The 13,777-nt window shown below is 43.3% G+C and overlaps 1 protein-coding gene across 3 annotated transcripts in view; it reads right to left on the reverse strand.

Annotated features, from left to right (window-relative positions):
• The window catches only part of HMGA2 (high mobility group AT-hook 2), a 114,475-nt gene that overhangs the window by 7,921 nt on the left and 92,777 nt on the right, over positions 1-13,777 (reverse strand). Inside the window, exon 5 of one of the 3 annotated variants that reach the window (XM_082751687.1) lies at positions 9,820-9,878. The exons of 1 other annotated variant lie outside the window; for it this stretch is intronic. In XM_082751687.1, the coding sequence (XP_082607813.1) occupies positions 9,820-9,878 (59 nt within the window). Of the gene's footprint in view, positions 1-9,819; positions 9,884-13,777 lie in introns of all 3 variants that reach the window. One more of the 3 variants, XM_082751689.1, reaches the window with a different exon arrangement.

Genomic DNA, 13,777 nt, shown 5'->3' on the forward strand with positions numbered 1-13,777 from the left:
TATAACAAAGTATTTGCTATTGGCACAGATTTTGCTGGCTGCTTTCTAAGCCCGAGAGGGTATGCTTGAATAGATATGTCAAAAAGAACTGCTGACAAGAGCAACTTGCAGACTGTGGACCATTGTCTGCTAACTTGTCTGAAATCCCCTGGCATGCAAGCTAATATTTTCAGAGGAGTCCCCGAAGCCAGTGCCTCCTATTGCAGTTGCAGAGGCCTGGGCTGTGCCCAGCCAAGACACAGTGTCATCCTGACTGCTCCATGGCCAACAAACTCCTTTAGAAATTCCCACAGCACTAACAGGCACTCAGAGTCAGTTTGCTTTGTGTGAAGCTTAGGGTGGGATCTTTTGCTTCAAGCTGCTTCGCCCTCCGCAAAGCGTGCTGGCAAGAGCTGGAGCTCCTGCTCCGAGAGGCCATCAGTCACCACGCAGCCCTGCTGAGCCCATGACAGCAGTCACTCAGCAGTAAAGCAAAGCTAAATTCAATAATCTGGATCCAGAACTCAAATTGTTACAGGTATTTACTGCACACATCACAATAAAAGGATTTATTAGGGCAGAAGAGACCACCATCACCACATATGAGTCAACCAGCCAGCAAGCAAGCAATTTCTGTGTACTGTCACTGCTATCATGCAAGGGAGAGATCAGCTTCTCTAGCCTGGTGGTTAAAAACACAGTTGAAAACTCTGACACACTGGTTCTGCATTTGACACAACACAGACATTGACTACAGCATGGGACAGCTCTGAGGATAGCAAGCAGGCAGGTCCCGCCAAGGAAGCAAAACTCTTGGTATTTTGATGACATTAAAGATAAAGAGAGAGACAAATGGAGAGGTGACAGCTGATGGGGCAGTTCGGGGATGACATTTAAGGGCTGGAAAAAAACATTTTTGCTTTCAACACCTAAGTCACTGGGGACTTAGCCTCTGATGGTCCACCTTGTCACCTGTTGGCCTTCAAAAGGCTGCAGACAACCACAGTGGGAATCCAATGTTGGAATACTAACAAGTAGGCTTAGTGAGCTGCTGCTTAACCTTCCTAATGCCTGTCTGCAAACTGGTGGGCATATGCAGAGCTGCCTAACACTCTTGGGAGCAGTCTAAGAGCTGGCAAGCATCTTAAAGCTCATTTCAACTTGGAGATGTCCTCAAAGGTTGCCTCACAGTCAGGAAGGCAATGCACATCAGAGAGCAAGAATAATGCTCCTCTGTGATTGTGCATGTATGCAATAGTACTGGTTTGGAAACTCACATGCAGGCTTGTTTTGAAATCCCCATGCTCTCTGATTTGAACCAGATACTTCAAGCTGGGTTTTCTACCTCCTATGAAGATGCCTACCCACCCAGCTGCTGTATATGGAGGATGTATCTTTTGTCTGTTGAAGTCACTCCACTTTTACATAAATCACCAAATATTGTGAGGGATGGAAATGCAGCAGAGAAAACAAAGCAAAATACTGATGCTGTTCTGCAGGTGATCAGCCTGTGGCTTTTCAAATGCACAGACTTACTAAGTAAATGGAAGGTGTCCTCTCCCTTCACTGCTGGAACAATCCTGCTTTACTAGCAAGAAGGCTGCTCATGGGGATTACTGGATAATCCACATCCCCAGCTGCTGGAGGAAGTGTACTCTAGCTGGGGCAGCTGGAATGAAGTTGCTGGGGCTGCCCTGGGACTCAGATGCTGTCAAGCTGAGAATCACTACCAACAACATATTCCAGACCAGCAGCAGTGGCAGAGGTCAGAGAGAGCTACCATCCTTGCGCACCCACAAACCGCTCCTACAGATAACTTTCCTCTGCTGGTAGAAGTGTCTTTCAAGATTTGGCCAAGTTTTGGTCCTTAAGTCACAGGTTTGGGTAACAGAAGGGGACCAGGACAGCGCTTAGGAGCATCCCTTCAGGACAGGACATTCTTCTCTATGTTGTAACAGCCTTCTTTCCTTTAGATTAAGGGGAATACAAAAATATTTCTCTATCTCCTAGCTTATCTGCCACTAGGAGAACTGTTTGATATAATGGAGTGACAATGACTCTCTCTGGTTACCTTGAGAGAAAGGGTTTATCTGACACAGAATTTGTAATCCAGGAGGGCTCACACTGAGAACTTCCAGAGACAGGAATTACACTAGTCTGCGTTTAGATACCCTGAAAAATACCTACTTTAGGCTCTGCCTCTCAATATCTTCTACAGATGGGCATAAATGAACACCCGTTTCAGGTGCCCAGCTTTGCCATGGATTTTACAGCAGCCCTGATGTTAACTCAGCAGTGAGGTTTCTGCAAGGCAGCAGGTCGCTCAGTGCTAAAGCCGGCACTGTTGAAGCCTTTTGAAATTGAGACTCAGCTGTCTAAATTACGTCAGGCCAGATTTCTTAAACGCGTTTTGGCATCTGAGTACAGCAAATGCCTTTTTGACCTACGCAGGTCAAAACACTTTGAAAAAATCTGTTCCCCATGTGATTAAAAGGAGAGTGAAAATCTCCAGCAAAATCTCAGTACTGGTCAGAAGAATTTTGCAGGAAGCACCATTTAAAGCCTGCAAAGCAGAGACCTCAGGCAAAAATGGTGCTTGAAGCAGTCATGGGTGCTGTTCTAACACTGACAGAGACATATTTTGTCTTGGAGAGCTTCAGCCCCACAAGATGTAAACAGTTCCGGTGGGAAGGAAATAAAATATTACAGAAAGAAGGCAGCGATGCCGTTAGAAACATACACAACTGAGCTGGACCAACCCCAACTCTTGAGAAGCTGCTCTTACAAACCTCTTGTGGAGGCTGTAAACTGGAGGAGTGGTAAACTGCACTGCATTCACACAGGACACCACGCTCCAGAGCCAAAAAGCCAGACTGGAGCATAAGGCAAGAAGAGGCTATAATAATACCCTCTAATTACTAATACGTATGTCAACAATTACATGAAAGAGAAAAAAAAAATCCTTAGGCTTTTAGAATCCAATAAAACCCTGTGGGCCACTGCATAAGGTCTTCTTTTGCTGACAGTGGATATTGAAAAGCTCAGAAGGATAATGGAGCCCATGTAGGCAAACCTGAATAACCCTGCCTTCCTTTGGCAGCTTTGATAACTGTGTATATAGCATTGATAACCGTGTATATTTTGTGTTTGGTGATAGAGGAAGAACTACAGTGAAGGTCTGGCTCCTGGCATGGAGAAGACGTAGGGAGACGGACACCAGGACAGGCTTTGAAATGAGGGTCAAACCCACATTGCTTACTTTTTGCTCCCCACTCTTATTTTACAACATGAAAAGGAGAATAAAGTAAGGCCTGCTAGATTTCTATTTTTTTTTCTATTCTATTTCTATTTTTTTTCTATTCTATTTTTTTTTCCCCTCAAAATGACTGCTTGTTACAGACAGGAAGCAACTGCCAGAAGTTATTCACCTCCAATCCTTTATCACTTAAAAAAGCATTACGGCTCCATTTACAGAGCCACTGGCAACTGCGGTTTGGGACCAGCTATCTATCCGTAATGATAAATAATAAAATAAAACGTCTTCCTTTTGAGTCCCAGCTGAGAGATTTTGCCAAGTGATCAAACTTGTCTGAGCCTTGGAGCAGCAGCTTTGAAGTAATAAGAAAGAGATTGAAAACCTGCAGCCAAGAGCCGCACACACCTCATTAGGGCCCAGCTATGCGGGAAGGCCAGGCAGCAGCTTCCCGGTCAAGCCTGCCTGCCCACTGGAGAGGGGCTGTGGGAGGGTAAGATAAAAGGGCCTTTCAAAGGGGAAGTGCGCCGGTGACATTTTTACGAGCACCGGGCCCGAAGGCTCCCGAACGAGCAGCTCGCGGCCATGCACATAACCCGTAACCCGTAACCCGCCCCGTGCCGGGGCCCGTGGGGAGCGGGGCCTGCAAGGAGCTGTGCTGGAGGAGGCCACGGTGGCCACCGCGCTTTCTGAAGCTCCCCTGGTCTTCCCTGCACGTCTTTTCCGATTGTGAAGGAAGGAGTTCAACATAGGCGGCTCTACCTTCCCCAAGCTGTGCTCCGAAAAGCCCCCCAAATGAGAAACATATTTCAGAAAGATAGATAGCGAGGCTGGGCCCTCTCATTTGGTTCAGCAGAGTTCATGTGAGACTTTGCGGTATAATTCAGCTAAATGATTTTTTTTTTTTCTTAAAAAAAAAAAAAAGAAAAGAAAAAACACTAAAGCTTAACAGACTTGTAAAATGCTTTTAAAAATGTCTGAAGAGTTTAATCATAGATCTTACCACACAGACACTGGTGAGGCTGTGTGCTGGCAGTAAAGCAGAGTATTTAACTTTGAGAGCTGAAGTTCTGGGTTTAATTTTCGGTTTCAGACTAAACAGCAGGTCTGCAGCGAAAGGCACGGCGACGACTCCTGAGCAAAATGGGGTAATGGGAATGCTTTTCTTGCAAACTTTACTGATTGTGTAACCATGGAGCACCTCTTTGTGCAGGCAAGGAGTGCAAAATCAGAGAGCTTTCTGTTGGTTTTAATAAACTCCCCCCCATCCCTTCTCCTTTTTACTGCAAAGAATTCTGCTGCTATTTTATTATGTAATGCTGCAGGCTAAAAATATATCCCTAATTTAAGCCATCTTGCCAATAAATCTACAAATACCAGGTAATCCAAAAAGGGTAGTTATGGTCTAATGACATACTCTTCTTGTCATCTTAATATGTTCAACTCCTAAAGGATTTAGTGCGATGCGTTTAAAGATTTTTCAACTTCTTGAATATCTCCACACAATCTGGTGTGAAGGGCAATAAAGTACGGCCCTCTTCAGCATGGAGCAGGAACCCAACTTTTCAAGTTCCATCTGTGCTGTGACTCGGGTTACCACAGGGTGAAGCTTTTTCTTTCTCTAAGCAAGATAGTTTGATTTAAATGGAGTGGGCCTGTCCAACTTAATAGATAGTGATTATTTCCTTTTGATTATAGAGCCTTTTATGGGAGTTTCTTTTCCAATTGAACACATCTATATTCTATAATCAAATCAGAAAAGGTTCCTGCTGGAAATGTGTGTTCAAAACACATTTTCTTTTAGGAGTGAGACAGATTTACTGCAATTTATACCTCAATGTTAATCTATTCTCCTCTTCCTAAACATAAAAAATACTAATATAAATTACAGTTAATACCCCACCATATAACACAGTTCTCAGGAGGCTATTAAAGTGATGGGCGAGCCGCCTAACATATTGTAACTGTCTCTCTGCTATTCTGATTTCAGTTTCCAGATTTTGCCTGAAAATAAGCGTGATTATCAGGGAAAGGGTTGGGGGGAAGCCATTCACTACCCTGAATCTGATATCTCCCTGGTCCTAGAGCTCACATGTCCCATCTTTCCAGACTCAAGTCTGGTTTCAATGGAGCTCTCATTTTTCTTCCCACTAATCCTGCCGTGAGATCAACCATTGGTAACTCTGTGAGAAATTAAATACCAGGATGTGGGAAATCTGAGATCTGAATTCGGGCAGAATGTGGGTGATTCTTTTTTTATTATTATTTTTTTTTTCTCTCCTTCTCTTTTCCCATGGTTGTTGTGTGGCAAATAGCTCTCCAAACCTGAGATCAGAGATCAGCCCTTAACAACATGACTACATCAACAGATCAGAGGTAATGCACAAAGTACATTGGCAATATCATATCCCTTTTTAATACATGCAACAGTCATTCCTAAAGAGAGATTTTGGCCAACATTTTTTGAAAACATTCTGGAATTTCCAGAAATGCCTTACAGCAAGATCAGCAGCAGAACTTCATCAGGGTGATGCTCAACATCTGGTGGAGCAGACTTCATAAAGAATTTAACATTTGTGGCATTGAACGATCCTAATGAAACAGGATCCATGAGATAGTTTGCTATGGTGGTGTGAGTGCTACAATGCCCAACAGTTAGGCAGTCATTTTGAATGGCTTATTTCCAGCCTCTGTGAGAAAAGCACATTTATTTATTTAGGTCCTATAAGGAGGCACTTGAGACACTTATAAATATTGGACTGCCCAAAGGCGGAGGTGGGTCCTTTATGCACTATTTGGCAATGTGCTGATGTCTGAAAAACACCTACATATTCCTGTAGCCTTCAACATTTAAGTACTTAAGAGCACGTCTCACTGCATAGTCTACTAAGAGGCTGTGATGGTTCCCAAATTTTACTCTGTCCATAAGTGGTTTTAGAGTGTCTTTTGTGATTTTATTGTGACTTGCACAAATTCTTTGCCTGAGATTTCCTCTGTGAGTTTCCATGGGAGGAGGTGTGCTCATAGGTCCAGCTTGTCCGTCCCAGCCTTAATGTTTGGCACAGGTGTCACAAGCTGACGGGCTTGCCCAGGGAGGCCAGATGTCCACCCAGGGTAGCATGGCAGCACTGATTTCAAGGAACTAAATTCACTGAATTCCACAAATGCCCCGTAGTGACTGACAGAGTAGCTGTGAAATACTCCTTATTCTTCTATTCTAAGACTGTTATTTTGGGCAACAAGGGGACCTTATAAAATTCCCCCAGTGCCATGGAAACCCCAGAATAAAATAAAATATTGGCTTCTTATTGCTTCCTTCCAGAACATGTTTAAAGATGTATATCAGTTAATGAGGGCTGAGCATACTGCTATTTTCCCTAGCCAAATCTTTTTTAATACTGCTGGTATGCACATACTGTAACTGACTATTCTAGCAAATTATTTAACAGATGACAAATGTATTTTCTTTGGTCTTAACTTCCATTCTCATTATGTCTCTTATTCAACCTCCATTACAGCATATCCATTCTTAACATATAATTTGCAACAAAATTTATATGGTTCTGAACAAGCAAAGATGCAGCAATTCCTAGAAGTGGATTGTAGTTGTGTTGTTTAAGATCATATCACATAACCCTGAGGACAATCTGAGTTAGAGAGGGCTTACATCCCATGTTTTTCAGTGTAGTAGATGAGCTGGGTTACAGCCCTTGGACACTTATTAATATTTATGCCAAGAATTAGAGCATTTTTCAGTGACTTCAGCTAGGTGTGGAGGAACAGCAATAATGCTTGATTGTGAAAGATGCAGAGCCTTTATGAGAGGCTCCGTAACCAAGTTCTTAGTGAAAAGGGTGCTTTCTTTCTGCACAGCCTTCTGACATGCCTCATCTTGGCTAATTAGCATTTTGATTATTTTTATTGCCAGAAGTCCAAAGGCTGATTGTTCTGGTAGTTTCAACTTTCTGGATATCATTCTGGAAACATCCTAAAATAATCCAGATTTTCAGGGGGTGGCCCAATACTTCCTAGAATCCTGTATGCCTGTGAAGTTGGATGCCCAAGTATTAGCAGTACAGAGTCTTGTTACTTTTGGAAACCTCGGCCAAAATACATAGTACATGTATGTAAAAGTAGCACTGTTTAATTTACTCTTGACTGACATTCTGTAAACACTGTTCCCTGCCCAGCCATCTTTCTCAGTGGTGTTTCCCAGGCACACGTCACAGCCCCGTCTCTTCTGGCTATTGTTAGCGAGATTTTGGTTCGTGTCAAATCAGAGCCAGGTTTTGAACTGGAGGGGGTGTCTCTCAGCAGCTTCCGTGGTCACAACCTTGGGGTCAAACACAAAGCCTGCCTGTCCACAGCCATCACCTGCCCATGGCGGGCTTCTTCCCCAAGCTGCAAAGGGAGAACCAGGAGGTGGGCAGAGTGCAAGGACATGAAAAGGTTTTAGCTCACCCCTTCAGCCCCCCAGCCATCAGTTGCAGAGCCAGTCCCGAGTGCCATGCATGGAGCTGCTCAATGGTTGTAGTTCCAGGATGTTTCTGTGTCCTTTCCTCTGCAGGGAGCATTTTAGGCGCAGGCCTTGCTCAGCACCCCGGGAAAGAGCAGCAACCTGATAGCATGTCTGTATCAAATTGGCAAATGTGTGACCAGTGCTGCATTCAGATGGTGGCTTCCTGTGCTAGGGCTTGTGTCAAGGACATTAAGTGTAGCATATTTAAATAGTTAAAATAACCTTTTTTGCCATGTGACTGTTTGGAGCTGAAGACTCCTCCCAGGCTGGACTATGCAGTGACACTCCTGCTCCAACTGCCTCAGAAGCTGGCCGACAAAGCCAGGACATCTCCTGAGCTGCATGTTGCAGCACATAAGACTCCGAATCCCCCAGCTAGTCTCCAGAAAACCATGAAGCAAAAATATCTTCCATGATCTGATTCCGTTTTAGTCACATCAAATCATGAAAGTATGCATGCTCGTAATTCCCTCATGTAAGAAGCATCTTGGTTTTAACAGAGGGGGGATCAAGGCACAGCAAGACTTGCCTGAAAATAAGCTTGCACACTGCAGTGCTCAGCACTAACAGATTCAAAGGAAGCATAAAGCTTCCCCATCACGGGTGACTGGGACACTTCTGCTCCTCAGTCAGCATATGGGGACAAAGGGACAGGCACTCAGCCTGCTTTGTGTACAATGGGCACGCCAAGCAAGGGGATGCATAATTCAGCACTAAGGCAGGTTCTGCTGTGAAGTTGGGGCTTATCCAAACTATTTTCCTCCTGCGCTGTGAGAATCAGGTTGCTCCTGCTCCCCAGCAAAACTCATTCCACTCCCACCACCACCCCCCAAATCCTGGCTGCTGGCAGAGGGCACAGAGGGCTTCAAAGTCCCCAGAAACCTGAGACAAGAGGCTGGGGAAGGTAGTGCCTTGCACCAGTGCAGCTGCTGGGCAGGCACAGCTGTGAGCTTGTCCATCGGTCTTGCAATGCAGCTAAGGTGTCCACTGGCTCCAAGAGAGAGACTGGGAAAGCAGTGAGCTGGGGATTTGGTGCTCCTCTCTGTGAACAGCCAAATTCTGCTTGCAGGGAAATAGGGCAGCCTGGATATATAGGTAAATTTAGACCAAAAAACTTGAGGGTTGTATTACCAAGGTTATTTGAGTATCTACCAACTCACTGTTAAGTGAAGTAGTAGTTTCTAATGAACAATTACATGTTTAACTACCTTAGTAAAACCCATCTGTCTGTTCCCTTTGCATTCTCTATGAAATGGTGGAAATGCTGGGGGAGCTCTCTTTGTATTTTTTTATGACATAATGGGGTTCAGCTGAAGAAAATAAATAAGTATTTGAGTATTTTGCTGGGAGCAAAAGCAATTTTTATGAAAGCGTTTTTCATAAAATTGGTGTTCAGTAGATGACTCTGGCCCGGTATTTACTCTGTGGGACTATACTTACTGGCAGTGTTTGCCATCCTGACACGGAGAGGCCATTGTGTGCCTACCACCATCAATAAAAGAAACCATAAAAATATGAAAAAAGATTGCCTCATTGAGCAGCAACCTACATCTTCAGATCACCGTATTTCTGACTTACTCTTTTAAAGTAACCGAATATCTGAATATACGCCTGTACTAAAAATATTTTTTTCTTTTCTTCACTTCCTTCCCATCACATATTTTTTTTCCACTCCTTTGTTTCATTTATTTAAATCCAAATTTCTGGAAGCAGCAATCTCAAAAATGTTACTCTATCACAGTTATGTAATAAATACGAATCATAAACCCTTAAACTTTGGAAATTTGATTCTTAAAATGATTTGGGTATTTAGGTCTCACTGATTTATATTATTCAGATTCTATTCAGAAGTTATGTCATATAAATAACAAAATATTTGCTATCTGAAATGCCCGACTTCCTATTCTAGACCTCATTCTTTAGCACAGCATTCCACAGAACTGGTAACTGCACCTTCTTTATTTTTCCCCACATATTTTTGTATTTGTTTCAAAAAACTGTGCTTTTTTTTTTTTTTTTTTTTAAATTTTAGACAAACCGTTCAGACTCCCCGTCACAATAAACCAACCATAAAAGAAGACTGAGAATGTCTTCCTCTGGAAACCACATCATGCAGTTGCCACCATTCTACCCTGAAAGGAGAAAGAAAGTAAGACCTTAAAGACTGTCAACCTCCTTGAGACCCTATCTACTGTATTTACGTGGAAAGTAAGAGGCTTTCCTGATTCCCTTAAAATCAAATTTGGACCACTTCCAGAGGAATGGTAACGTCCTTCCTGCAGTACAGGTACCTGCCTAATTCCTTCATGATTCTAGCTCTAATCCACAAATTTCATATTATTCTTATTTATTTATTTGCATCTTATGCTAAGCAATCCTTAGAGGTTGCTCGGAACAACAGAAATGGCCACAGTAAAGGCTAGTTTTCAAACCCAAGCCCTTTCTTCATAAGACATTTTCGTCCATTTGTTAAAACAATCTCCTCAAATCAGAACAATGTTACAAGAACACTCAGAATCAAAATCTGGAAGGTTTTTCCAAAGCAAAACCCAAAATTAAATCCTATTTTGATTTAAAAAAAAAACCTCAAGCGATCATAATAATGTGAAGCTTTGGAAAAACTAACCTTCCAAGGACACCTATGGGGAAAAAGGTCAATAAAAACAGGTTATTTCATCGTGAAGCTATTTATGCAAATAAAACCCTGGCCAGCGCCAGTAAGCATTGCCCCCTGTCCGTCAGTGGTGGGAGGCAGGGCACTGAGCTGGGGGGCCCCACAGCAGGTCCAGGGTTTACCCGCACTGGGAAAACCTTGGGCAGCTCCTCTGGGACCATGGCCCACATGGGGAGGTGCAGTGAGTCCAGGCTCACTGAGCTGTGATATCATGATATCCACTTGCCCCATGTGTGAGCACGTGGTGCCTGGGGCCTCCAGCATATATAAGATGGCCTCTACCACTGTCTTAGGGAAAACATTCGGTGTTTGCTTTAAAAATAACACTAATAAAAGAATGGTAACTCAACCATTCAGAGGATGTTCTGGAGTGGTATGCACAACACGCATGCAACCTACACTGAAGTGTAAAATTCCATCTACATATGGAAAATAAAGTTTTCTCCCTCTGGGAACTGACAGCTTTCCAATTCTCCTTATCAGTAAATACACAAAAAGTACCGTACACACAAAACAGCTTGCTGGATGCAGCGGGAAGAGCATGGAAACCCCAGGGAAGCAGGTCCACCCCCAGGGCGGAGGTGTTTCTACAGCCATGGCTGCGATGAGCAAAGCTGCAATATTCCCCACTGGGAAGGGCTCGGGGTGGGCTTGGGCTGGGACACATTCTCTTCAACATGTAAGTGCACCCGTGTGGCTGTGAGTGATTTGCCAGGCTTTCTGTGACACTAGGATTTTCTTTCAGCCTGAGTCCTTGCTAACACGGAACCTTTGGGTTATTTTTGACCACATTTCTCTCTGGGATTTCCTGGAGAGAGCAAGACAAAAATCCCCATGTGGTGGTAGCAGGTATGCAGAACATCTGAAGCTTGTGGAAGTGCAGATGCACTACACAGTGCAAAGAGGTGACGCCGTACTTGGGCACAGTGGGGCCACCAGCCAGGCTGTCCCAGCATGTCAGACCTGCCCCACAAGCACCACGTCGTCTCCTGGGCTCAGCTGCACTCACGAAGCCTGATGCTTCTGGGCTGCACATGAATGTGTGAATCATCAGTGCAAGTCCTGGGCTGCAGAGCCTGTCTGACGCTTTTAGGATTTACTGCTTGTCCTACATCAAGTGCACATGTGATGGAGGCAGATGGGGAACACATACAACCTGAAGCTGTGAGGTGTATATGTATTATGACTAATTAACATGCACAACTTTATTGATACCAAGCCTAAGAGCTGAGTAAGATGAAAAAACGCAGTGAATCTGCATTTACGTTCTTATACAAAACAATGCTTTTCTTTTTTGCTCTTTTTCTTGTTGGGATTAATTTGTTTTGTTTTTGTTTTAAAAGCACCTAATGTGCTTAGCATTAGGTGAAAAGTACACTTAGGCTTAGAGTGAGTGATATGCTGTCTTTCAGACTCAGACACAAACTTAAGAGGCTGCAAGGATTTCAGATTTTAATAGACCTCCCAAAGAGATTACAAGAAAGTTTTCAAAGGGCTGTTCTACACTCACTGCATTTCTTCTCTCCAGAAATGATAAAAATAAAACATGTCCTGTTTCCAGAAAACTTTGATAGCTTTCATGATGTTTTCCTAAAAATATCTATTTCCTTTGCATTACTTAAGAGTGTAACTCCCCCATATGGCTGAGGCTACAGCTGCTACAAATAGCTTAAAAACAAGGAAATGCAGAAATTTCTATTTGGCCTGCTTATTTTTACACCCTGGTAAGAATATTACCTCATCATACTTATAAGTTATGACTGCACATTCTTTGGAGACAGAGAGGATTTAAAAGGAGCTTCTTGTTTTTGAGGTTTAGGCACATAATTACACGAATAAGCTGAATTTACCAATGACATGCAGTTAGGCTTGCTATCTTCTCCTCATTTCCCCAAGGAAGTGTGAGAGGATGCATCAGTGACCATCAAAAACGTGTGTACAGACTATATTATTTAAAGCTTTGTATTAATAATATGGGTGGGCAGATGTCCAGTGGAGTTTACTGTAGGATTTGTCTTATGGTCGATCTTCACAGCTCTGAGGATGTTTGAAAATATCACAGAAGATTATTTTGGCATCTGCATGGCCCTAAACTGGACATTAGACATCCATAAAGAAATTTAGAGCATGGAAGAGCCCTGCACAATGCTTAAAATCTGGGAAAAGGTGATGGGAAAGGAGCTATGATGAATCGAAGAATTCTGTCTGGTTTTGCTGCTTCTACATTTTTAAACAGAAAACAAAACCAAGAGGCATATGCAGTAGCAACAGGAACAAGAGCAACAGTGATGTAAACTAACACTAACAGAAATCTTTTGGAAAATGCCAGAAATTCAAAGCACAGCACTCAGGGATAAAACCTGACCCGGGTTTTCTGCCCCTTTTACCATGGCAGAGTGGGGTAACATGCTCACCATCACACAGCAGGTCCTGACTGCAACCTCTTACAGTCCTCACTGATGAAGAAAGGATACATTTCTAACTTAATCCAGACTGCCACATGGTAAAGCCATCTGGGAGGATATTTTGAAGGAAACAGATGGAAAAGGAAGAGATTCCTCTGAATGTAGTGTAAGATTTACATTATCCTCCATGAACTTCCATGTAGTCCCCATGTTTATATAATTTATCACTATTTCCTTAGACAGCTCAGATTAGGAAGCCTGCATGAGCTCATGTTCGTGTTGTTAATTCTGAGTCTGTACCTCCCTCCTTTAAAGGGAAATTCAGTAGTGTAAAAAGACAACGGAGAAAGGCAACCGGACTCCAGTGAAAACCAGCAGCATGAAGCTCCTGGCCATCCCAGGAATCGCACTGTTTTACCTCTTCTTTCTTTTAGCCTCAGGAAGACTTGCTCACAGCAATATACATTTTTTTCTCTGCTGCACACCCACAGCCGGCAAAAATGCAATGTTGTGTCAGCCTAAGTGTGGGAGCAGGGCCTATTTAGAGCAGGAAGGGTTAAAGACAAGTCAATGATTTCATTGAAAATCCCTCAGGCCAAGGATTAAAAAAAGAAATGTTCTCTGAGTGAAGACATGGCACACAAATAATTTAAAGACTGTAATTTCACTAGTTGTGTTGTGATGACTGGGGATTGCTAAAAAGCCTTCTCTCTCCTTTCATGCATTCTTCTGTGCCTCCTCGTTTTCTATGCAAACATTTCCATTACTAATGGGACTGTCAAAGGGCCTCCTTTTCTCTCTCTTGCCCTCCCCAACCATGGAGATGCTGCAGAGGCACCGTGCAGCAGCAGCTGTGGCTGAAACACCCTGTGGCATCCCCACCAGTCACCGTTTCGGGAAATAAAGGACAAGAAGGTCTATACAGGGAATCCCGGCGCTTTGGTTCA

This window comes from Aythya marila, assembly GCF_965140915.1.
Source record: "Aythya marila genome assembly, chromosome: 1".
In the NCBI taxonomy this organism is placed as follows: Eukaryota; Metazoa; Chordata; class Aves; order Anseriformes; family Anatidae; genus Aythya; species Aythya marila.